Source organism: Lynx canadensis, chromosome A1 (assembly GCF_007474595.2).
Source record: "Lynx canadensis isolate LIC74 chromosome A1, mLynCan4.pri.v2, whole genome shotgun sequence".
NCBI lineage: Eukaryota > Metazoa > Chordata > Mammalia > Carnivora > Felidae > Lynx > Lynx canadensis.
In genome coordinates, this window is record NC_044303.2 from 21,658,778 (window position 1) to 21,685,212 (window position 26,435).

The 26,435-nt window shown below is 40.7% G+C and overlaps 1 protein-coding gene across 5 annotated transcripts in view; it reads left to right on the forward strand.

Moving 5' to 3' along the window:
- The window catches only part of RCBTB1 (RCC1 and BTB domain containing protein 1), a 56,413-nt gene that overhangs the window by 288 nt on the left and 29,690 nt on the right, over positions 1–26,435 (forward strand). For 4 of the 5 annotated variants that reach the window (XR_003967730.1, XR_003967729.1, XM_030310337.1 and 1 more), the window contains exons 2-4: positions 17,587–17,662; positions 17,782–17,948; positions 18,536–18,686. Coding sequence is in view for 3 of the 5 variants with exons in the window: in XM_030310337.1 (XP_030166197.1) it covers positions 17,823–17,948; positions 18,536–18,686 (277 nt within the window). In the remaining 2 variants the exon portion in view is untranslated. Of the gene's footprint in view, positions 1–17,586; positions 17,663–17,778; positions 17,949–18,535; positions 18,687–26,435 lie in introns of all 5 variants that reach the window. The other variant, XM_030310319.1, reaches the window with a different exon arrangement.

Genomic DNA, 26,435 nt, shown 5'->3' on the forward strand with positions numbered 1-26,435 from the left:
CGCCGGCGCGGCACCGTTAGCAGCTCTGCTGGCGTTTTCTCCGAGGAGGAGGGAGAGGGTGCAGGGAGGCTAGGGAAAGTTTTCCCTGCTCCCTCTCTTTTTTGAGCTGCTAGGACGCGGCTTTGCTCACAGCTGCAGCCTGTTACCGCTCTGGGCGCTGTTTTGCTGAGAAGAGACCTCCCCTCCGACTCTCCTCCCCATCCTCTTTCGGCCTTTCCCAAGATCTTAGCATCTTCTCCTTCATCTCCGGGGAGGGTGGTGGTATCACAGACCATATTCTCCACCGTTTCCCTTTCCCCCACAACACGGCCTCCACAACGGGGCATTCGTTTAGGGATCTTTATCCAAGAGTGCGGCGAAATGAGTGAAATATTTCTCTTGTCCTGCATTGGGTGCACTAACCGCTCTATTTTATGTGAGATGACCATCTAGGCACGCTCTGTTCCGCTCCTGTAAGTGGCTTTTTGTGTATGTTTGTTTGCATGCGAGACCTTCCGAAGCCCTCTTTGCAGCTGGGAATTGCAGTTTTTAAAACAATATTGTAATGTTGCTTTAAAAAAAAAAAAACAGGCTCAGAGTCTTATTTGACTTTGGCCTATTTATTTTTGGGGGAGGAGGATTATAGTTCTTGGAGGCAAAAATTGTGAGTTTCTAATGCTGTTGTGCATTGTGGGATAGTAACATCAAAACACCAAGGTATATCATGCAAAAAAGAATGGAAAAATGAGCTAACCCTGAGGGAGGTTTATAGTGTGTTTTAAACTTTAGAAATATCTATTTGAAGTGACCACTGGGTGAATTTCTCTGCTTCGAAGTGCTTTTAGGGTTGAGTAGGTAAGTGTATATTTTCATTCTATTAATTCGTGGCATGGATATCTTTTATTCCATTGTGTGAATACCGCCTATTAAGTACTTCTAGACAGGTCCCATTTCTTGTTCACTCTAGAAGAAGAAGGGTATTAATCATTAACGAGATTTCTTCCACAGTGATTTTTATGTGTGTGACCCAAATGATAAAGTTCTGGGAACTTCAGAAAGCAAATGGCTTTAAAAAGCTATCAAGTTTGCAGCTTAAAAAAAAAATCTTAAAAAATTTTAAAGTAAAGAGTGCTTATATGTTGCAGCAAGAGCTTGGCTTCATCTTAATAATCAGCAGCTCAGGGGCACCTGGTTGGCTCGGTCTGTTAGGCTTCCGACTTCAGCTCAGGTCATGATCTCATGATTTGTGGGTTCGAGCCTGGTGTCGGGCTCTGTGCTGACAGCTCAGAGCCTGGAGCCTGTTTCCGGTTCTGTGTTTTCCTCTCTCTCTGCCCTTCCGCAGTGCTCTCTATATCACTCTCTCTGTCTCTCAAAAATGAATAAATGTTAAAAAAAAAATTTAATCAGCTCAAGCTGGGAAGTCTGAGACCATGTCCTCCTTTATCTGAAAGTCAGAGTGGGGAAGATGAAACTGAAGGGAAGTCAAAGACCATCATCATCATCATCATCATCATTATTATTCTGTTTTTCTATGTACTGCATTAAATAGTAAGTCAAACATGGCAAACAAGGTTTGGGCCCTAATGGAGTCTAGAGTCCAGGCAGGTCCTTACTACACATTTTAAAGATATTCTGTGGTTTAAAAAAAACAAAACTAAAAATGTTAGGTATTGTATACAAGTTGAGCATTGAACAGGAGGCATATGATGAATGTTGTTTGACTTTAACCAGAATGGATGTCACAGAAGAGGTCAGTTAATCAAGTCGGTTATCTAAATCAATTACGTGTTTGACCCACAACATTTTAAAATTAAAAAAAAAATTTTTTTTAAAAATATTTCCAAGTATATTAAGTCACAATATAGACTTTTTAGATTTTGAAAGGAAACAAAGAAAATTTAGAAACTAAAGCAAAAAGAAGAATGTACATCACCTGTAATTATACCATCTAAAGATAACAATATTTTTGGGCATATATCCTTTTTAACGTATGAGTTTACTGGGTTGCTGTGTTCAGATAGTGAGATTTCAGGTTGTAAGGGATACTGTGATATACAAATCTACTTCATACCTGAGTCTAGGAGAGCCAGTAGCAAAAGTTTCAGTATTAAAGAACTTAGTCAAATCTATTTGATTTTGAGTTTAGATAGATTTTGATAGCAAGAGTTCAAATAGCTAGGGATACCTTTATTTTTTTTAGTATTAGATTTTACTAAATGAGATCATACTCATGCATACCTAATAAATTGTAAGGCGTGAAAGGACTTCAGGAGATAATGAGTTTCATTTGGGAAAGACTGTACTCCGAGCATTCCTGAAAGATGGTGTCTATCCTCCTCACAACCCCAGAAACGAAGATTCCATGGCTTTCCTGAGACTAGCATTCTATGGGGGCAAAAGCGTATGTTTGCAGAGATGTTCTTTTCAATACTTATGAAAGTGTTTTAGTTTTGGAGATAGTCTGACCCCCTTCTATTGCTTCAGTTATGAACTCAAATAGTGTAGTGGAAACATCTAGTAATATTGTTTACAGCTGTGGTGGTAAAGTGTTTCCAGCCATTACTGCCAGCAGTTCCTCCCATCCCTAGGCTTGACTGCTGCACCTCCCATTAAGAGATGGAGTCTGTGTCTGCTCCATTTGAATCTAGGAGAGACCACCTGCAGTGGCTCAGCTGTGTGAGTGAGGCCTGTGTCAGCCTTAGTTAAGTTCCCAGTGTCCATGACCTCATGAGCAACCTCAGCCGAGGTACTCAAAACACAGAATTGAGAGAAATAACAAATTGCTCTTGCTTTAAGCCACTGAGTTTGGGGATGGTATGTTACTCAGCAAAAGATGATTGAAGCAGCAGCATAGCACCCTTGGTGTAAAACTAGTTCACTTATAAGTCAGTCCCAGGATGTGATCCCTGAGCGAAAATTGTGGTCAGAATATGGAGTAGCGTGCCTTAGTGATAAATCTCTAAATTATTAAGTCTTTACTTCATGTTTACATAAGGATATACTTATCAAATTAGCTTAACCGAATACTGTGGCTATATCTTGTGCTCTACAAGCTAACTGGGTAAGTCAAAAATCATTTTGTGTAATTGGTTATTATCATTTTTTTAATGTTTATTTTTTATTTTTGAGAGAGGGCGTGCTAGCGGGGGAGGGCTGGATAGAGAGGGGGGTACAGAGGATCTGAAGCGGGCTCTGTGCTGACAGCAGTGAGCCCGATGCGGGGCTTCAACTCCTGAACCCTGAAATGATGACCTGAGCCGAAGTCAGACAGTCAGCTGAGCCATCCAGGCGCCCCTGGTTATTATCATTCTTAAGTTAACATGTTTTAAAGGAATTATCCATTATTGAGATGATGGGTGTGTGGTGTTTTCTTACAGTTTGTCATTTGATGAATTTAGTACCACGATTGTAGTTCTAAGTACTTACAGTACACATGTAAGATCTGCAGTGAACTCATGTATGAGAGGTGCTTTGTTCTCAAGGAGGGTGAATCTTAGGCAAACTGTTGTTTCAAATGTGGATATTACTGGACTTTCAACAGATAATGTATTGTTCAGGAGCACTTCTCTCATTGTGTTTAAATGAGCAACTGCCCATTCCAATTCTGGTTAGATCAGTTTAAGAAAAAAACCCACTTCACTGGAGAAGAAAAACTTGGAGGAGATCAGAGGGGTACTTGTACAGACTTCTGGTTTCCAGAAGACTTCCCCTGGGCTCTTATCCCCTTTATTGGTTTCTCTGTCAGTACTCTTCCTGCTTTAGACGTTAGACCATTTCCATTTTTTTCCCTCCACTCCATGTTCTATTGCTACCTTTCCTCTTACTCTCAACAGAAAGCCTTCTCTCTTTCTTCACAGGGAGAAATGGATGACTTCAGAAGAGAATGACCCAAAATGCAAATCAAACCCACAATGAGATATTACCTCACATGCACTAGGATGGCTATAATAAGAAAGACCATAATAAGTGTTGGCAAGGATATGGGGCAGTTGGAACCCTCATAAGTTGCTGGTAGAAATGAAAAATGCAGAGAGAGGGGGAGAGAAAGGGAAGAGAAAGAAATTGTTTCCAACTTCTGGTGCCTCAACCATGAAATTCACTTCCATCTGTATCCATCCTTCTTCTCTTTTGTTTTCACAGAAGAAGCTCCCCCTTTCTATAGCTTCTCTTGCACCTCTGCTTCAGATTCCACTTCCTGTTACTTATTTAGTGCTTATGTCCTGCCCTTATCTTTCTCTCTTACTGGGTCCTTCCTGTGAACATTTAAACATTTTAAGTTTCTTGGGGCACCTGGCTGGCTCCGTTGGGAGAGCATGTGACTCTTGATCTCAGGGTTGTGAGTTTGAGCCCAACATTTGGTATAGAGATTACTTAAAATCTTAAAAACAAATTAATAAGTAAACCTTTTTAAGGCTCTAATATGTTTAAAATAAAAAGGTGACCCAAAATGCATCCTTCAATTTCAGCCAATTTTACGTTTACTCCTAGCAAATTTTCTTTTCCTTCACAGTCAGACTTCATGAGCAAGTTGTTTATAGTCATTGTTTTCACTTCTTCACCTTTCACATGCTCCTCAGCCTGCTGCAATCTGGTCTTGTCCACCCACAGCTTCACCGAAATTCATCTCGTGAAGGTCATCAATAATTCTTGCTAAATCCAGTGGGCATTTCTTAGTCCTTGTTTTAGTCTCAACAGCATTAGACCTTGACCTGCCTCCTTTGTGTGATGCTCATGTCCCTAGGCTTCCATGACTCTATTCTCCTGGTTTGCTTCCTACTCTGCCTGTTCCTTCACAGTCTCTTCCGCAGGGGTGTTCCTTGTCTCTCTGCTGTTCGACTTTCTTAGAGTTCTGCCCGACATCCTCTCCTCTTCTCACTCCGCACACTTTTCCCTGGGCGATCTCATGCCAGATTTCCACATCTTCAATCCAGATCTCTTTCTTGATCTACAGATTTACAAATCTATCTATTGGACATATGCACTTTGATATCCCACAGGTGGCTAAACTTAAAATGTCCAGGGTGGAATTCGTCATCGACCCTGAAATTTGCTGTGTTCTGGGTCCTAGTGAGTGACACTGCCGTTCACTCAGTTACTTAAGCTGAGCAGCTGGGTATAATCCTTCGCTCTCCTTTTCCCTTATCCAGCTCCTCTTCTTCCATTCAGTCAGTTGCAGAATCCTCTTGAGTTTGTCTCCTGTCCAGGTGTCTCCATTTCCACTTCCTTGGTACAGGCTTCTTTTCTTTCTTTCCTGGCTTGCTGTAGCCACCTTAGGCTCCCTCTGAGTTTTCTTCATCAGCATCTGGTCCATACATTCAGCCAAAGTAATCTTTAACGGACGTACATCTGATCATACCACTTCCCTGCTTAAGGCCTTTCAGTGATTGAATGTTGTTCATAGGATAAAGGCTAAGCTTTTTGGCTACAGCCATGCTAAATTTCTTTCAGTTCTTCCACCTGGCATATACATTCACTGTTCCGGGTGCCTGTCTTCTCACAGGTAGTTGACACTTCCCAATTCTGGTGTTTCCATGGCATTCAGAACTACCCATGAGAGCAGTGGCCACTCTGGTGTACATCTGTTTATGTGCCCAGACCTCTCTGACCCCATGTAAGTTCTGCCAGGGTCAGGGGAGGGTGTCGTGGTGTTGGCTTTGTGTCCTTTTTACTTGGAGGACATTCAGTAAACTTTCATTGAAGGACTACAGTACGGTTCTGCCTGTCCATTGCTGGAATTTTAGTTTGGCACTAGGCCATTGCAGGGTATGGTTGATACTCTCTATGGCAGAGGATAGTAGATAAAATCACATTGGAGCTCATGTAGGACGGGTTATGATACTGTAAATAGATTTGAGCCTGGGTCCTTGTATTCCAGCTTTGAACACATTAGAAAAATAAAGTGTAACTGTGTTCTATCCATTTCTTTAGGCTTTTGGCCCATCTATATTTATGTAATTTATTTTACAAAACCTTGAATGTTTGGTGAAACAAAGAACAAAACTATAGAAATTACTGCAAATCATGGAAGTTTTTTGTTTTAAAAATGAAAGTATCTCATAGAAGCAATACTTGTATAAGATTATAGTCAGCTTCACAACCCTGGATATCTTTTTTTTTTTTCCCTGCTAATACTATTGCCACTGGGTTGTTTGCTTTTAACCTGAGCGCATGGCTTCATTTAAATTATTTCTTCATTTACAATGAGCTGTCAGATTCCCTATGTCCTAGAATTGCCTAAAGTTTCTGTGCAATGAAATGAAAGTGGGCTTTTGGATGATGAGGATAAAGAATTGCTTCCAGAAGCCTTAATTGCAAATTGTGTTTCAAGTAAAGTAACTTCCTGGCAGTTGGGAAATGACATATGTCTTCTCCAGTGAGTAACACATTTGAACAAAAGTGATGAGACCAGAGGGTGGTCACTGTGTTAGCAAATTCTAAAACAGTCTGTTTTTATTTTTATTTATTTTTAAACGTTTATTTTTGAGAGAGAAGGAGAGCGTGAGGAGGAGGGAGGGAGGGAGAGAGAACACCAAACTGGCAGGGCAGAGCCCAGTGTGGGGCTCGATCTCACAAACGGTGAGATCATGACCTGAGCTGAACTCAAGAGTTGGACCCTTGACCACCTGAGCCACCCTGGTGCCCCAACAGCAGTCTGTTTTTATTTTTTTTTTATTTTTATTTTTTAATATATGAAATTTATTGTCAAATTGGTTTCCATACAACACCCAGTGCTCATCCCAAAAGGTGCCCTCCTCAATACCCATCACCCACCCTGCCCTCCCTCCCACCCCCCATCAACCCTCAGTTTGTTCTCAGTTTTTAACAGTCTCTTATGCTTTGGCTCTCTCCCACTCTAACCTTTTTTTTTTTTTTTTTCCTTCCCCTCCCCCATGGGTTTCTGTTAAGTTTCTCAGGATCCACATAAGAGTGAAACCATATGGTATCTGTCTTTCTCTGTATGGCTTATTTCACTTAGCATCACACTCTCCAGTTCCATCCACGTTGCTACAAAAGGCCATATTTCATTCTTTCTCATTGCCATATAGTACTCCATTGTGTATATAAACCACAATTTCTTTATCCATTCATCAGTTGATGGACATTTAGGCTCTTTCCATAATTTGGCTATTGTTGAGAGCAGCAGTCTGTTTTTTTTTTTATTTTTTTTTTTTAATTTTTTTTTTTCAATGTTTATTTATTTTTGGGCCAGAGAGAGACAGAGCATGAATGGGGGAGGGGCAGAGAGAGAGGGAGACACAGAATCAGAAACAGGCTCCAGGCTCCGAGCCATCAGCCCAGAGCCTGACGCGGGGCTCGAACTCACGGACCGCGAGATCGTGACCTGGCTGAAGTCGGACGCTTAACCGACTGCGCCACCCAGGCGCCCCTGAGAGCAGCAGTCTGTTTTTAAATAAAGGTAGGAGGATGACCTTGTCACCTGTTCATAGGCATCTTCATGAAGGATGCCATAAACTCTTTTGGAGAATGCCTCATTCTCAAAGCCCCTCTGTCTTTGTGGATTTTGTCAGGTGTTCAGGGCATTCTCTTGCATTCTTGTAGTAAGATAAGCTTGCAGAAAAGAGAAGTGGATGACAGCTGTCCTAGCAGCTGGGGCACTAAGAGCATCATGTGTCTGAGCAGATCTCCAGAACTTTGTTTCTTTGCAGTACTTATACCACAGAATGGGTGCAGTAGTTAAAAGTGTTTTTATTTATTTATTTATTTGTTTGTTTTGAGAGAGAGTTCAGGGAAGGGTCAGAGAGAGGGAGAAAGAGAATCCGAAGCAGGCTCTGCGCTATGAGTGTAGAGCCTGACATGGGGCTCGATCCCATGAACTGTTAGATCATGACCTGAGCTGAAATCAGGAGTCAGATGCTCAACCATCTGAGCCACTCAGGTGCCCCTAAAGTGTAGTCTTTAAAAAAAATTTTTTTTAATGTTTGTTTATTTTTGAGAGAGAGAGTGAGTGGGAGAGGGGCAGAGAGTGAGGGAGACACAGAATCTGAAGCAGGCTCCAGGCTCTGAGCTAACAGCACAGGGCCCGATGCGGCACTCGAACTCACAGACCATGAGATCAGGACCTGAGCCGAAGTCAACACTTAACCGACTGAGCCACCCAGACACCCCCTAAGTGTAATCTTACTTATAAAATTTTGAGGCTGAGTCTGTCTTAGAGGCTCGTCTGGACCTGGGAAATACATTTGGTGTCTAAGTCCGAGGTGTAGCATCTGCTCAGTCTCAAAAAGCCCATCAGAATAAGTATGGAAGTGGGGCCGCCTGGGTAGCCCCCTCTGTTGAGTGTCCGACTCTTGATTTCGGTTCAGATCATGATCCCAGGGTCGTGGGATTGAGCTCCGCATTGGGGTCTGTGCTGAGTGTGGAGCCTGCTTAAGATTCTGTCTTTCTTTCCTCCTCTGCCCTTCTCCCCCGCTTGTGCGCACGCTCTCTCTCTCTTAAATGAACAAAAAATAAGTATGGAAGAAATTGATGAGAGTAACATTTGGCTCTTCTGTAACTTGAAAGGTCTTTTTGAATTTATTTTGCTGTAGTATAGATGTATGACATGACAAGTTGTAAAGTTGCACCCCAGAAGTTTACCTAAAACTTTAGAGCTTATCTTTGGAAGGCTTACTAGCATTGTAATATAATACTCAAAAACAGAGAAAGATGGCTACACACTTAAGTCTTTTGTGCTCAGACAGGAACTTACATTGGTAAAAAAAGGAAGAAAGCTATAAAAAACCCTCATTCCTGCAGGAAACTGGGTAATCTTCACTGAGGAAATGCTTACATTTTATCATCTGCTAGAACACTAAGAATTTGATTTCTGGGATTTCATGTAGCAGTTTTCTGGGATATATAATTTTCATATAGTTGTAACCTTTGTGCACATATTTTTTTCCATATATACATTAACGTGTATCACATAGACTATAGATTTGTATGTTGTATTCCGTTGTTTGCTTACTCTACCTGTATTTGTATTCTAGGCTTCTACTTCCTAGGATTGGACTTTCTATTAGACCATAATCTCCTCAAAGGCAGGGACGTAAACGTATTGCTCTTGATGATTTCCCCCAGCCTTCTTGGTGTGTGGGGTCATTGTCAGAAGAAGTAATATATGCTATTACTTTGTTCACGTTGTCATACAGTAGTGCTTATTTTGTAAAGCATCTTAGACTTTATCAATGGCTCATTAGCTATAAATAAATTCCTATTATAAGGCAGCTTAGCAATTTAAATTGATAACAAATAACTGATAACAAATAAACCCATCGAGTTTATGAAAACAGAAAAACCCTATTAGAGATCTTCAGTGAACATGTCAGTGCTTTAATTGAAATAAATTTTTTTTGCAGTTAAATATTTTTTCATATTTGACATAGCTGTTTCAAATAGTCTACACTAGGCTATATCTTGTAAAGAACGCAGAGCCCATTTTTAAACAGATTGATTCGCCGTTCAGTCTTTTATGTTTACTGTGAGAAAATCCGCTTCCACGATAAAAAATCATACAGGCTCGCTCCCTGCCCTAAGAATGACACCAGAAGAAGAGAGAGAATCTTGGTGCCAACCAGTTCTGCAGGGTTGTTCACACTATTCAGACCTCTTTTCCTCAGCAAGCTTGTAGGTCAGCAGAAGACAGGTTCTGAGGTGTGCAGTCCCATTGGTTGTGTCCATCTCCTTTGTGCCAGCTACCTCTAGTTGGAACGAGGGTTGAGATCTGTGTGGAAGCCACAGGCTTGTAAGTCATAACTCTTAATTTCTAGTGTTGTTTAATATTGAGAGCATTATGTTATCAAAAACAAAGTTTTCCTGTACTGTTTTCTCCATTTCCTGTTTTTTTGAATTCTGTAAATGTATTCAAATATATTTTTGCTATATCAGTAAAGCAAAACATTCCCCACCTTCCTTTAGCACTAGGGGAATGGAAAATAAATATGCTCTTAGAGCGATCAAAAGATTGGTCGCTACATTACTCCTTTAGTCTTCCAGTTCTAAATGTAGATTTCTAAAATTGGAAGGTCTGTGTTTGTCCTCTTGACTGAATTTGCTTTCAGAGTGTAAAATAAAATAACCTTTTCTTCTCCATGCTCTAGCTCTCTGAGGGACAGTGCTGGTTGCTAGGAAAAGCCATCCCAGGGAATGGGAATTGGATCTACACTACCAGTGGAAGCAGAAAAAGTCTATGGGAATATAGGATATATTTTCAAGTGTCAAAGAAAATAGGGAGATCCAAGTGGGTTGGCATGTTATCCTCTCAGAACGTTACAACTCTTTTCCATCCTCTGCTTGCATTTCTCATTTCTGTTCTTCTACTCTTGCTTTATCTCCATAAAACAACAAGAAAAAAATTGCTGATTCATCTATTAATGCACAGTGAGTGATAACTGAGGCTGAACATATCAATGCTTTTTACAAGAAAGTACTTCCTAAATAATGGGCAGAAAAAATGTTGCAAAAAGAAAAAAAGATTATTTTATTGAAGTTCTTCAGAGGTTATTAATATAATTGACTAATTACAACTCATTTTTATGATTAACAGTCAAGTCATGGGAGGACTGGTCATCATAACAATTAGTTGGTTTAGTTTGAATTGCTGTATATGCTGGAAAGTCCTAAGAAGGCTATATATCTTTTAGAAATGTTCACTCAGGATTTCTCTAATCTGAACTTGCCTTACCAAGACAGATTTAATGAATTGTGATTGTACTTTTCCAAAAATAGTTTTTAGGACTGAACCACTTTTATATTTAATTAAAAAAACTATATCTTTGAGTTTATTGTGGGTTTGTTGTAAACCCAGGGGGGATCATAATTTGATTTTTTTAAAAATGTGGTAAAATATACATAAAATTTCTTATTTTAACCATTTCTAAATATACAGTTTAGTGACAAATATATTCATATTATTGTGCAGCTGTTACCACTGTCTCCATAGAACTTTTTCATCATCCCAAACCAATACTCTGTATCCATTGAACAGTAACTCCCCATTATCTTCTCCCCCCGGGTCCCTGGCAGCTATGACTGTCCTTTCTGCCTCTAATGAATTTGATGAGGCTAGGTGCCTCGTGTAAGTGGAATCGTACAATTGTGTTCTCTTGTGTCTGGCTTGTTTCACTTAGCATGATGTCTTCAGTGTTCATCCCTGTGATAGCATGTATCAGTCATTTCTTTTTAAGGCTAAATAATATTCCATTGTATGTAGATAACCACATTTTGTTTATCCGGGCATCTGTTGGTGGATATTTGGCTTTTCACCTTTTGGCTATTGTGAGTAATGTTGCTCTGAACAGCTATCTGTTCCAGGGCCCTGCTTTCAGTTCTTTTGTGTGTATACTAGAAGTGGAATTGCTAGGCCACATGGTAATTCTGTCTAATTTTTGAGGAACTGACATAATGTTTTCTACATTGGCTGTAGCATTTTACATTCCCACTTTCTACATGTAATTTTATGTTAATAATTCATTTTACAGATTTGCCTGAATACTCTGCCACCCTAGGTTGTAAACTTAAGGCAAGAATACTTATTTAAACTTTTAAAGGGGTAAATATAATTCAAATTTAGTTATTTTAATTATAAAATTATAGTTATAATTAGCATTACAATTATAAATGGTTTTTTTTTTTTTGGTCACTAAATGTTATAGAAATTTGAAATATATTTGAACAAATATACAAAGAAAATGTCACCTCTAATCTCTCCAGAGAAATACATTTGGTGTGTATATATCCTTCTATCTGTATGTATTACACTTTAAAAAATTGTAATCATATAGTACATATTGTTTTCTAACATAGCTAAGCTGTACAGGGTACGCTTGTTTTTTTGCAGGGTGTTGTGTTTGTTTTGTGTTTAACATGGGAATAAGCTCATAGTTTAGCTTTTTGTTAACATATCCCTTGGGATGCTTCATTTAAGGAATGCCTAGTACTATGGAAGGAAGGGCATTGGGTTGCCTTTCTTAAGACACTTATATCACTGTTGAATACTTACCAAAGTATGTGCCTATCCAGGGTGGCCTAGGTTGATCAGGCCTTTTGAAGATTCTTCCCTGTTAGTAGTACCTCCTTAGTACATTAATAGAATAACTGCACATATTACTGTTTGAAACATTTAAATTATTTTGCAACCTCCGGGGTGATGATTTAAATGGAACGTAATTGAACTATATTTATATTCCTTTAAAGTGAAATCCATACAATTAGAACCAATATGTTAATACTACTTCATGTTTAGGCAAATTTAGTAGATGTTATAAGACATCAGAGCTGTCATAATACTACCCTCCTTGTGACAGATCCTTATATTTGTTTTCTTTTTTTAATGTTTGTTTATTTTTGAGAGAGAGAGAGGAGAAAGAGAGCATGCGTGGGGAGGGGTAGAGAGAGAGGGAGACAGAAGATCTAAAGCGGGCTCTGCACTGAAAGCAGAGAGCCTGACCTGAACCTACAAATCTCGAGATCATGAACTGAGCCAAAGTCAGACACTTAACCAACTGAGCCACCCAGGTGCCCCAGATCCTTATATTTCTGAGTCGTTGATAGCCACAGGGTTCATACGTCTGATATAGTTTTCATAACAGATTAAATGTTAATTAATTTCTAGTGATTCCACCTGCTTTAGCTTTTTGGATTAATATTAATACACACTGTAATTTGTGGTAGAGGGTCAAACATATGAAGTTGATAGAATGATCCTTGGTATGATTTTCTTAATATTAGCAAAGGTGCCACTATCCCCAGGAAAATAGAGAAATTAAACCTCTCACCACAGTAATCTAATTGGAATGATAATGATGGTAATTTTGAGTCAATTAGAAAATGTTGGTGGTATTTGCATTCGCATTAAACTGCCTTAGTAAAAGATATACCACGTGCCCAAGTTCAGGACTAATCTGTACAGCACATAGCACATCCTGAGTTTTCATACCTCCATAAAACCTCTTGGAGAACCTTGTCTGAATTCTGAGGATACCCTGTTCATGTTATCAGCTGCACAGATTGAGCACTAATGAAGACGTGCTTTGTCCCTTAGCAGTCGGTAGCCCAAGGAGGCACCTTGTGCTCATCCACTCTTGTGAACTCCTTGAGGACAGAGGAGCATTTGGTCTCCAGGGCCTGCCTCCTAGTGGTTTTGGAAGAAGAAAGGAATGAGTGACATTCACAAGGTTTAACCAGGCAAATCTAGATAGATGCATATTGGTGACACATTTTTGAGGGGAGGGATGGGGGGAGTACTTTTTGTATTTGAAGCATTTTAAAAAGCAGATGCTGGTATACATTATTAGACAAAATAAAGTCAGAAGGAAGTAATGTTGAAGAAGTTGAGACACTGAAGGGGCAGAACTGATGTTCTCTGATGTAAGAAGTATCAGAGGGGTGGGGGTTGAGTCCTGACTATGTCACTTACTGCTCTGTGACCTTGGGAAGTCATTTCACCTCCAAACCTCATTCCTCATCTGCTAGGAATGGATTCTGACCTTTCTTCCTTCCAAGACTACTGTGGACACTAAATGAAACAGTGTATGGGGTGCCTGCCTGGGTGGCTCAGTCAGTTAAACGTCTGACTTTGGCCCAAGTCATGATCTCACAGTTTGTGAGTTCGAGCCCCGTATCAGGCTCTGTGCTGACAGCTTGGAACCTGGAGCCTGCTTTGGATTCTATGTCCTTGTCTCTCTCTGCCCCTCTCCTGCTTGTACTCTCTCTCTCTCTAAAATAAACATAAATTTTTTTTTAAGGAAATAGTGTATGTGAAGCTGCCTAGCATAGTGTCTCTGCAGTTCTTGGTCACTGTTCGTTTCTTCCTTCCTGGTCTTTATTTACTTCACTGGATTGTGTTGCTAGGAGTACTTACTTGCTTGGGCAGCATTGCTGCACATGTTCTCATGCGTTCAGAAATCCCCTGTAGCTTGCTCACTACATCTTGAACATCACATTATTGAATTTTATGGGACAGATTTTTGAGAAACCCAGGCTCAGAAAGGTAGGTGGCATGTCACAGTGATTGATTAAAAGCCAACCTGGGAATAAAACACATGCCTCAGGATTCTCAGTGCTTTCCACCATGCCAAGGCTATCGGTGATGCTTTCTGCTTTCGTGATGGGTGTGGACGTGTATATGACCTGGTTTTATATTAACTTCTAAATTACAAGTCTTTGGGAAGATATCTTGTAAAGTAAAGCCTCAAGTAATTTAGCGGTGGGTAAACTCCGTTCATATAATAAGCCATCATTATGAAAGGTGACTTTTGAGTAGATTACCATACCCTTGGGGCAGAGTTGCCTGTGACTGATTAATGACTTCAGAATAATTGTACGGTTGTCAGGAAATTACAGAAGGTTTTTTTTTTTAATGTTTATTTTTGAGAAGGAGAGACACAGAGCGCAAGTGGAGGGCAGAGAGAGGGAGACAGAATCTGAAGCAGGCTCTGAGCTGTCAGCACAGAACCCAGTGTGGGGCTTGAATCCATGAACTGCGAGATCATGACCTGAGCTGAAGTCAGACGCTTAACCGACTGAGCTACCCAGGCACCCCAGGAAATTGTAGAAGTTTGAATGGTACTGTCCTTTCGTGTTGTAATTTTAAATGTGGTGAATCACATTTTTTGGCAAATTTAATTCCCTCTCCCCTTTTCTCTATTTAAAATTCTATATTACATACAATATTAAATTTTGAGGACTAGCTAGGAAATTTCATATTCTAGGATTTTCATATTCTAGGAAAATTAAAGTTCTGGATTTTTGGGGGGCATTTATCCATCTGCTTATAGACATTTGCACTGTTTCATTTCTGGTGACTCCTTTCCCTGTCTGCTTTGTAAGAGGCACAAGGCAGGCCATTTGGGCATGGCAGGGCATTTAAAACCATCATCCCCAGGGCGCCTGGGTGGCCAGGTTGAGCATCCAACATCACTTAGGTCCATGATCTTGTGGGGTTGGGGGTGGGGAGGGGTTCGTAAGTTTGAGCCCCGCATAGTGCTTGCTGCTCTCAGCCTGATCAGGGCAGAGCTTGCTTCGGATCCTCTGTCCCCTTCTCTCGCAGCCCTTCCCTGGCTTGTGCTCATTCTCTCTCTCTCTCAAAACAAAAGAAAACAAAACAAAAAAACGATCCTCTTGCCATACAAAGAACACAAAAATCAAGAACAAAGCAAAGAACAATAGTCCAGTAGAAAAAATAGGGACTTTATGTAAAAGGATGACGCATGGGCTCTGAACCATGAGGTGAACAGTTCATGTGCAAATTCCTGTATTGGCTTCAGGCCCTGACTCAGCTACTTCCTGGGTTGGGCAAAATCTTAAAATCTCTTTGCTTCCATTTCCTTGTCTGTAAAGTGAGGATTATACGAATTAATAGATGTAAAATATTAAGAACAGTACTTGGCATGTAGTGCTCAAGAAATGTCAGTTATTATTATTGCTGTTATTGTGATTATTTTTTTTAAATGATGCCCAGCCTCACTCATCATAAGAGAGAATCAAGTTTAAAGAAAACTTAGACACCGTGATAATATGCTGTGTGGTAAGGATGTGGGTAACCAGGTGCTGCCGTACATTGTGGGTTATTTCAGTAGAGGACAATTTGAAATAGCTGTTAAAGGTAAAATAGCAATTAGATATTGACCCAGCAGTTCCGTTTTTAGGAGTTTTTCTTATAGATGTGTGTATTAAAAAAAAAGACATGTATTAAAAAATAGTATGTGTAGACAATAATTGCAGTATTGTTTATGTTAGGAAAAGACTAGCAGTGACTTAGTCTCTCAGTAGAAGCAGGTAAATTGTTAACTTGATATAATGGAATATTATATAGTACCATTGAAAAGAAATAAAATGTCTACATATGCTCATATCGAATGGTTTCCAAGATGTACTGTTAAGAAGGGAAAAAAAGACTTCTACACATACATGCATATAATGATTTTGTAAGCATACACTATCCCTGGAAGGAATTAGAAACAACTGTTAACAGTAGGGCCTAACTCTTAGGGCCTTTGAGGAGGGGGTCAGAGAGGGATGATAGGGAAACTTACTTTCCTTTACCTCTTGGTACCAGTTGAAACACATTTTTTCAACATGCTTATTAGTTTTTGTAAAAAAAAATATTTATTTATTTTGAGAGAGAGAGCTGGGGAGGGGCAGAGAGAGAGAGAGAGAGAATCCCAAGCACGCTCCCAGCTATCAGTGTGGAGCCCAACATGGGGCTTGAACCCATGAACCATGAGAGCATGATCCTAGCCAAAATCAAGAATCAGACGCTCAACCAACTGAGTCACCAAGGCACCCTTATGTATTTGTTTTTTGCCCTTCCCCAAATCTTTTACCTGTTCCCACCAGCATGTGCATGCTCACACACATGCGCACACACACACACTTTTCAGAACATTCAAATGTTCCAGGAGTCTGGCTCTGTAATGGTGGGGTTTGGCCTGTCCTGATCGTGTTTAATGCTTATTGAATATGTGTGTGTGACTCTTGGGGCTTAGCAGTTATCTGGTCCTTGTCATCCAAGTTGGTGCTGATGTAAAAAATCTCCCTGGATGGTGGAAACTGAGGCCTTGGCTAAGTATACCTAAGCCCCATAGGCTCTGTCTCTAGGTGCTATCAGAGGTGCTAGAGCCTGGAACGCCTTGGTCTTGAGCCTGGTTCTCCTGGCTATTTTTAGAGGTCTGAGAAGAGAGTGAATAGGAAGGAACTTCAAGAGTTCTGTACCTCATTAGGAAACCCTGGTTGTATTTATAAACTGTTTGGTTCTATTTCAGTTTCCAGAGGTGAGAGCCAGAATGGAAACTTACTTGGCATGGTAGGGTTTTGTGACTGTGCCCCTCCCTGGAATTTCTAGAAGTACTTTTTAACCCTAGAAGAAATTGGGGCCATGACCAGGATTCTTTGTGTAAAACTCCTTAAACAGGTCAAGTTTAGAATTTTATGTTAACATATATAATACATGTCTACTTTTTATAGGATACTATTTAAGCTAATTGCTACTTGCATGAAGGCTATAGTCATTAGTTCGAACACCAAGATTAGAGTGAATTGTCTTCCCTTGTTCATATAATAACTTTTTTCAATGTGAAATACAATCTGTAATTATGTAGAAAATGTAATCATAGAAATTAGGATCAGAATATAATACTTACGTTTCATTCAGTATATCTTAGTCTATTGCTTCTTAATATTTTTGCCACTCTAGACTTAGTGAGGGATGTCCCATTCCCATCATTAAACAGTGGCTTTGTGTGGCAGTGATTTTCTACAAGAGATGGGGGTCTTTGAGTGTAATCTGGCGGTGGTGGTGGGAGAGTGGGGAGGTAGAGGTAACGATTCTGATTTGTAGAACATTCACGGGTGCACACACACACACTTTCCCTCTCCCTCCCTCTCAGGCAAGAATTCACTGTCTTAGACAAACTCAATAATGAGTTTTTATCTCAATATTCTAAGGAAAAAAATCCTGATGAGAGACCCTGGTTCTATCCAGTTAGTATGGTTTCTCTCCATTACCTGCTGTCTGGTTGCAAATAAGCGTGTATGTAACAGATAAACACCGACTTTAAGTGGGCAAGACAAACAACTGGTTCTAGCAAGTTGTACCTGTCATTGCAGGGAAGGGCCCAGGTTTGACCGTGGAGGAAGGATTGGACAGGTTGCCGGGGAAAGTGAGTGATCCATTCAACCAGAGGTAACCGTTTCTTTTGGAATTAGCTTTTATTTCCTTTTATTAACAGTGTTTTTTTTTTTTTTTTTTTTTAAGTTAGCATAGTGGTTGATTTTCCCTTGGTATTCTTTTTGTCGTAGCAGAGATGTCAGCTTATTTATAGGAATTACTTGAAGTCAGAGTCATGGTGGATGTAGGAAAGTGGCCAATCTTCACTCTGCTCTCACCTCAAGAAATTGCATCTATTCGGAAAGCATGTGTCTTTGGCACCTCAGCCAATGAAGCACTGTACGTTACTGACAATGATGAGGTAAGAATCTCTCAAAACCCAGAGTGTAATTTTAGGGGGTGAGCTTTAAAATGTGCAGTTTGAAGACCAAGAAAAGGTTGTGGCCAGTTGATCTTTCCAAAATGCAAGCTTACTCATATCGGTCTCTGTTTTGAAATATTTTCAGTGGAAGATCCATAGACACATTCATTTCACTTTCCCTGGTATGTTTTTGGTTATTCCCTTAGCCCTTACCTTTCCCACCAGTCTTTCTCCTACCAGTATCCTAGATGTATCCAGCAAGGCCCCCCTCCTTGTCTTCTGAAAAGGTTGTGGATAAAAGAACCTGAAATTCTAGAAGACCGTGTCTTTGATATAATTTCTCTCTTCTTGCAGTTTCTTGATTTGATACCCCTCAACCTTGTACTAGTCTGAATTTCATAGTACAGCCAAACATTCTGCAACTGAAGTAATGTCAGCACAGGTTGAGTTTTTCTTCATCTGATCAGTCTCTTCCTACCTACTGAGCTGTCACACTGAACTTGAGTGTGTCTTATTTTCAGGGTGGAGAGGGGAGCCTTTGTGTAACTTTAGTCCGAGTGATTCAGACAAAACTATTTGTTTTCTAGGTCTTTGTATTTGGACTGAACTATAGTAACTGTCTAGGAACTGGAGATAACCAGAGTACACTTGTACCCAAAAAGCTGGAAGCCTTATGTGGAAAGAAGATTAAAAGCCTTAGTTATGGGAGTGGACCACATGTTCTTCTCAGCACTGAAGGTAAAGAGGGAACAAAGTCAGCTTTTCAGTTTGTGAGAAATCAAGTATTGATTCTAAGCTAAGGGGAGATGGGGCCGTTTGAAATAATCTTGAATGGTTTATTTCTTAATTTCTGAGAACTGTACCAAACTGGTAAAAGTTAAACATTTCAGTCTAACTCTGGAACAGAGTACGGCTTGCAAATTAGGCAAACGTTAGAATACTTACATAAAGTTGTGGAAGATTAGATACAGCAGATGAAGTGGGCCTTCAGCCTAGTTGTTCACTGGTTTTATATTAGCAAGGGCAACTTTCAGGTTTTACTTGGTACATTTTTATAACGACAACATAATGCTGATTTCCCTTTCAGTGTGTAGTTTCTGAATCTCAAATTTAAGAAATCTTAGTTTATTCCCTGACATTCACATGTGTGCCATATGGAAAGAATGGAGGATAGATTCTTTTCCTTTTAATCTCTGCTTCCCCAAGATTAAGACTATACATTTCTTCTTTGGTAATTTATCCCACTGTGGGCAACCAAAACTCTCTGAAAATAGGTTATTATATATAACCTATATCTTCCCTTTGAATTTTAAGCACATTAACTCTTGTGGTGTCTCTAGCAGAGGCCCTCTGCTTTTTGTGGGGAAGTTTTCTGTTTGTTTCTCTGCCGGTCTCCAGACTGAGGAATCACAGCTTTCACAGCTTCCTCGGGTGTTGCCAGAGGTCTTAGTATTGAGCTTTTTAATTACCTCTAACTCCTATCTGAATGCACTCCAAGTTGTCTGGATCTGTCTCAAGCTGTGAGATCCAGATCTGAGAGTGATTGTCTAGTGAGAATATAACTGGTATTGAGTATAATGAGGTGATGATCTCACTTCTGTGTTGTGTAACCATGCTTTCTGGCATCACACTGGCTCTTTCAAGCGGTTACTACTTTGCTGACTGGTTCTGCTTGTCATCTGTTATGACCTAATGATTTGATTTTTTTCCTAACAAATATCAATCTTAACTAGTCATTGATTTCTGACTGTAAAAAACTGGGGCAGTTTTTTAGAGCAAACACACTAAAACATATGCATTTAAATTCTTGGTTTTCTACAAAGTGGTGACCTTAGGAAATTACAGCTCTTGAAATTATTTTCAGAGTCAGAGCATACATACAGAGTTAACCATCTTGAGTGTTACAATAAAGATAAGCATAAATAAACATAAAACATAAAAATTAAATAAATAACTGATTTTCTTGTGGGAATACTTTTCTTTTTTGTTAATTTTGATATGCCATATATTTGAAACATGCCTACATTCAGATATAATAGTACATATATTGTGCATGTTATATAGTCAAATAGTTTTAATTTGACTATATAGTCAAATAGTTTTAAAACAAATGAACGCTTTAAACCATCAAATATTTTATGGCTTTTGGTAAAACGCAGAAGGACCTCTGCCTCACCCCTCTTCAGCGTAGAAACTGTTCTTCAGAAGGAACCACTTTTAACTCCTTCAGATGTTTAATCTTGTATTTTTAACATGCTTACAACTGTTCTTTCTGAATTTTCAATTTTAGATATTATCCTTCCACTTTTTATAATGGCAGATAGCAGTTAGCTTTATTTCCCCTTCCTTCCTTCCCCTGATCCTTTCAATATAGTGATATCACCATTTTAGTTAAATCGATATTTACATTAGTAGGACTCTGTAAGTGTGGTTTATAGCTGAGCCATCGCCTTTCTGTACCACTGTTTGTTTTCCTGAGGTTCATTCACCCATTTTTCTAAAGGTCTGTCATTATGCACAAATTGGTCTATACAGCAGTGTTGTGTCTCAGCACATCTGAGCTCATCCAGGTATCTCTGGAGCCCTCCGTCCCCGTGTTCCAGCCTGCCACATGGCTGTCAGCCTAGAACTTCATTCACCATCATCGTGGAGGTCCCTTCACCTTTGTCCTTTCTGGATGCCCTATTTCTTGTGTCCTGTGTCTTCCTCCTGGGATTATACCTTTATTTGAGTGAAACACTTTCTCTAGTAGCTTCCCAAGGAAGAGGGTGTGAGAGAAATCTTTGAGACGCTCTTAAAATGTCTTTATTTTACTCACGAAGATTGCCCACTGGTTTGGCTGGGCTTAAAATTCCTGATTGAAAATCCTATTTCCTCAGAATTTTGAAGTTATTGTGCCTCTTGAGTTTCCGGTTTCTTTTGAGATTCTGATGCCATTCTGACTTTAGCTGGGGTTGTTTATTTTTTGTTTTTTTAATGTTTTTATTTATTTTTGAGACAGAGACAGAGCATGAGCAGGGGAGGGGCAGAGAGAGGGGGAGACACAGAATCTGAAACAGGCTTCAGGCTCTGAGCTGTCAGCACAGAGCCCGACGCGGGGCTCAAACTCACGGACTGTGAGATCATGACCTGAGCTGAAGTCGGACGCTTCACCGACTGAGCCACCCAGACACCCCCACTTTAGCTGTTTTTGCATATGACTGTTTTTTCCTCTTTGGAAGCTTTAGAGATCTTTTCTTTGTTCCCAGTTTTCTGAAAAAATCATGGTTATGTACTCATGTAGATGATTTTTAATTTATTGTATTGATCATTCTGTTGACTTTCAGTCTGGAAATTCCTTCATTTCTATAGAATATTTTCTTGTCATATTTCATGGGTAATTCCCCTTCTTTGTTTTCTCTGTTGTCTTTTTGGAATTTTTCTTAGAAGGAAGTTAGAGGATTCTGAACTGACCCTCTTAACTTTCTTATATTTTTGCTCCAATCTACTTTTTGGGAAATTTCTTCAGCTTTATCTTACACCCCTTCTCTCACATTTTCACATTTCTGCTGTTACATTCCCCCATTCTCTTTCTTGTTCTCTGAATGTGCCTTTCTAGAGCTTCCTGTCCTGCTTCATGGCCTCACTATATTCTCTGAGCTGGTATAGGTTACTTTCAAGTCATCCTCTGCTCTCTGCTTTCTTTTTTCCTCCCAGATTGCTTCTTTCTCTTTTGTTTTGGTCTCTGACTTTTCTTGTTAGAGGCTTTCTTTATGGGGCACTCAGTCAAGTGTCCAACTTGGGCTCAGGTCATGATCTCACGATTTGTGGGTTCTATCCCCACATTGGGCTCTGTGCTGACAGCTCAGAGCCTGGAGCCTGCTTCACATTCTGTGTCTCTCTCCCCCCCCCCCCCCCCCCCCCCCTTTCCCACTTGCACTCTCTCTCTCTCTTTCTCTCAAAAGTAAATAAACATTAAAAAAAAAAACCCAAAAATTTGTGATCCTTGGCTGGCTGTCCACAGGTGGGACACAGGCCCTGATCTACATGCTGGGAATACTGGATTCATGGGTGAGGCTTGTCAAGCACTGAGCTTCACTTTAGGGAGATAATAACTGCTGCATTAGGAATGCTTCCAGTGTCACTCCCAATGTCAGTATATGAGCTTCCATAGGGTGGAATCTTCCAGATTTGGGACCTGGATATGGGTTTTTTTTTGCCAGCTTTCCATTAGCAGAGGAAGGGCAAGGATCTATCTCACCGTTCAGTACTGGACTTCCACTTCTGCTTTCCTCACTACAGTGCCTCACAGCTGTCTTCAGGGCCTCTTTAGATTATTCTCCTATCTCATTTTTTTTTTTTTTTTTTTTTGTCGTGTTATGTGGGAGAAGGGAGGGAAGGAGGTTTGGGCAGAGGGAGAAGTTGGGCTGTAGTGCAGTTCCAGTAAGAAATTCACAGCTAGTAAGTGCTGTAGGCCTCTTGTCTTGTACAAGCTTCCTGACCCCACAGGAAGAGGATGAGGATTTGGGGTCTGACTGCTTCTGTTCTTAGTTACACTGGCCCTTAAATCATTTCCTGTGTTGCCTGCTTTCTCCAGTCCCTTGGCCTTCCCGAGATTCCAGGGCTGTGATTGGCTTCTTCTTTTGCAGATGTACGTGTCACCTTCTCTGGTTGGCTGTGTTACCACACCCACCTGCTTCCTATCTTCCAAAATTTTGTTGACCTCTCTCCAGTTGTATTTTCTTCTTTATTCTCTTTTTTTTTTTTAAACTTTTAATGTTTTATTTATTCTTGAGAGAGAGAGAGAGAGAGAGAGAGAGAGCATGAGCGAGGGAGGGGCAGAGGAGAGAGAGAGGGAGACACAGAATCCAAAGCAGGCTCCAGGCTCCGAGCTGTCAGCACAGAGCCTGACGCGGGGCTCAAACTCACAAGCAGTGTGAGATCATGACCTGAGCTGAAGTCGGACGCTTAACTGACTGAGCCACCCAGGCACCCCCCTTCTTTATTGTTCTTTTTGTCCTCAACTGTTGATGCCTTTTTTTTTTCCCCTTCACTATCATTTCAGTAGGATTTGGGGACAGAATAAATTCAATTCTCCATGCTTTACTGACTTGTGAGCTGTTTCTAAAAGACATTTTAGGAATGTTTTGATCAATACTACATTATTACATTGAAAATCTAGGATGTGAGAGCAATCTGGCTGTGATGTCTGTCACTGCATTGATTGCCAGAGTTGATACAGCTGATCTGGCTGGGTAGGCGGGCGTCCCCTTTTTCCCTTACCTGCTCCATGTGTGTGTCCCTCCCAAAGCTGGCACTTGGTGGAAGAGGACGACCTTCCCCGATGGAGGAGGTCCTTTCTTCAGTCAAGGGTATACAGGTAGTTGTGCTACCCTGCTAGAGCCTCCAGACAAGCTCTCAAGGTCCATTTATAGGAGAATGTAGGGTAGTCAGGCTTCCAAGACTCCAGACATACCCAGATGAGGCGCTGCATGCGGCACCTTTAAAAAATAAAATCTAGTCCCATCTGGTGACTACTCTGAAGATCTATATTCACTGAGTATTATTGCTTTACATACAGACCTAGGGCTTGGGGATTTCTTTTTTGTCTTCTAAAGTAAGTTAAATTAGGTTACCTATAAAATTAGTTGTTTGTGATCACTTCTCCAATCCGTGTCCGGTCTCTGAAGGCCAGCTGCGTTCTCTTGAAGGCCAGAACCTCATGGGGTGCTTCTCTGTGCTCTCCCTTTCCCATGCTCTCCCCATTCCCCACTTCCCACTCTCCCTTCTAGCCTGGTATGGTTTCACTCTCGTTGTTTGGTCATTTTGTTCATCTCTTGAACCTCAAGTGATCCTGAAGCTTCATCCCTTGTTTGCCAGAGACGGTGTGGCAAGAGTAGGGCTGGGCAAAGTGGGTGCTGGTGCCCAGTTGAATGGGGTTGCTTTGAAAGCTTCCCTGGGAAATTGGAACTAAGAGCCATCTCAAGAAGCTCACTTTTCCTATGCTTTATCAAGTGAAAAGGGAAGAAATATCTTCATATACTATTTTAAAATAGTAAAATAATACATTAAAGAGAAGGTGATTGCCAGGTGCAAATCTGGAGAGGACTGATGGCTGAGAACAAGCAGCTGGCAGCAGTCCCAGCATCTGGGAAATCAGGTCCTTGATCCTGAGGCTCATCTGGGTGACCCTGCACAATGTTCACTCATTCTCTCCCATGCAGTGTTCAGATCCATGGCTTCCTGTATGTTTGGGGTGTAGCTCCTCCAGGATTCTACTGGGCCTCTTTTCCTAGGAAAGACTTCCTGGAAGACTGTTAGTGGGATGAATTACAGCCTCTGTGCTGCATGCAGCTGGTATCATGGCCACAAGTAATACTCATTGCCTCCCTCCTCCAGCACTCCTTTTAGAGTCTCTTCACATTTGGCTAGCATGTGGCTCAGGGGGCTAACCTGATTGTGTGATCCAGACTCTCATCCTTGAGGGTTATAGGCCCTTAACCATGTTGTACTCTGGCCATGGCTGCTGTACATTTCTGTTTACCAGTACTGTTGGGCAAATGTGCACCAAAAACACCAAGTTTCACCTCCTTGCCAAGCATTCCTCTCTTGCCTCCATTATATAATAGCAGTTCTACCTCTTTCTGCCGACTAGGTCAGTTGCCCCTGTCAGGAGGGGACTCCTCTTTTTTCCTGTTGGTTCTTTGACTGGAGGAAAGAACAGTCAGGCCCCTACAGAGGGCCTATGGCAGCCGTAACTTAAAGTCCAGTGGGATTCCTGCTGTGTTCCTAGTGGAAGTGTTTCTGCTTAGGGAACTGGGACTTCTAAACCTATAGAACCTACAGTTGCAGGGGCAGGAAGCTCAGATTCCCCAAGTCGGTCGCTGGGAATGTTGGTCAGTAGGGTCACTCATATAATCCACTTTGGTTCCTGGATGCAGGTATTCCACCTGTTAGGGACACAGCACCACGTAGTGGTCACTGAGTTAGAATCTGTGCCTGGAGCTTAGCATCCCATCCTCACACCATCTCATCTCCAGGCTGATGCATCAGCTGTGCCTTCAGGCCAGCTTGTCATTGTTGTGTCAAGCTGCATCTTTTAGATGTTGCAGTGTATGACATAGGACCAGGAGCCCCATGGCCATGTGAGCACTGCTACATCTCTTTGCTATAAAGTGGATCCCGTGGTCTGAGGAAATATTTTGTGTAATCAAATACTCTGTGGATTAAATACCTCATATTGTTGTGCTAGCTGAGGCCTTGTGGGCAGGAAACGTGTACCCCGGTTATATGTTGATTTCTGTTAATGTGAACAGCTGCTCTTTCCAGGATGAAACGGTCTGTTGGAGTCACCTTGATACCAAATACCTAGTTAGTTTCTGTAAAAGGGCGATGCTATTTCAGGGACTCTGCATTGGTTTTTTTTAATGGCACAGCAGGCATTTGGCGATGGTAGTAGCCGGGTTGAGTAGGAGTCCCTTCTTCTGAATTTGCATTTTCTTCCTAGGAGTGAAGTTGAGTGTCTTTTCATGTGGTTGAGTCATTCACATTTTTTTCCATTGTGCACCATTATCAATTCATATTTCTAGCAGGTTCTTGGTCTTTTTCTTTTGTACTTTTAAAAGCTCTTTTTGTAATAGAGATATTGTCTCTTAGTAATATAAAGTAGAAATATTTCTGCTAATATTTAATTTTTTTCTTTGCCCATGTTTTTTCCATGTAAAGTTTAGAAAATATATAGCTAGATTTATCACTCCTTTTGTTGCTTCTGATTTTGAATCATAGGAAAGTTTTCCCTATGCCCAGGTTATGGAGGAATTGACTAATTTTTTTCTTCCTAATTCTTATATAGTTTTATTTTCCACATTTAAATTTTTTTAATGTTTATTTATTTTTGAGACAGAGAAAGACAGAGCATGAACAGGGGAGGGTCAGAGAGAGGGAGACACAGAATCTGAAGCAGGCTCCAGGCTCGGAGCTGTCAGCACAGAGCCCGACGTGGGGCTCAAACCCACGGACCGTGAGATCATGACCCAGCTGAAGTCAGATGCTTAACTGACTGAGCTACCCAGGCGCCCCTAATGTTTATTTAATTTTGACAGAGAGAGAGAGAGAGAGACAGAGCATGAGTGGGGGAGGGGCAGAGAGAGAGGGAGACACAGAATCAGAAGCAGACTCCAGGCTCTGAGCAAGCTGTCAGCACAGAGCCCCACGCGGGGCTTGAACCCACAGACTGGGAGATCATGACCTGAGCCGAAGTCGGACGTTCAACCGACTGAGCCACCCAGGCGCCCCTATTTTCCACATTTAAATTTTTGACTCATTAGGAAGTTACTATGTGATGAATGAATCTAATTTTTCAATCTGACACAAGTATCTCAACCCAATTTGTAAAAAGTCCTTTCTCCCGCAAATGACATAGCTTTTTTTTTTTTTATACTTTATTTTTTAAAATTTACATCCAAATTAGTATGTAGTGAAGCAATGATTTGGGGAGTAGATTCCTTA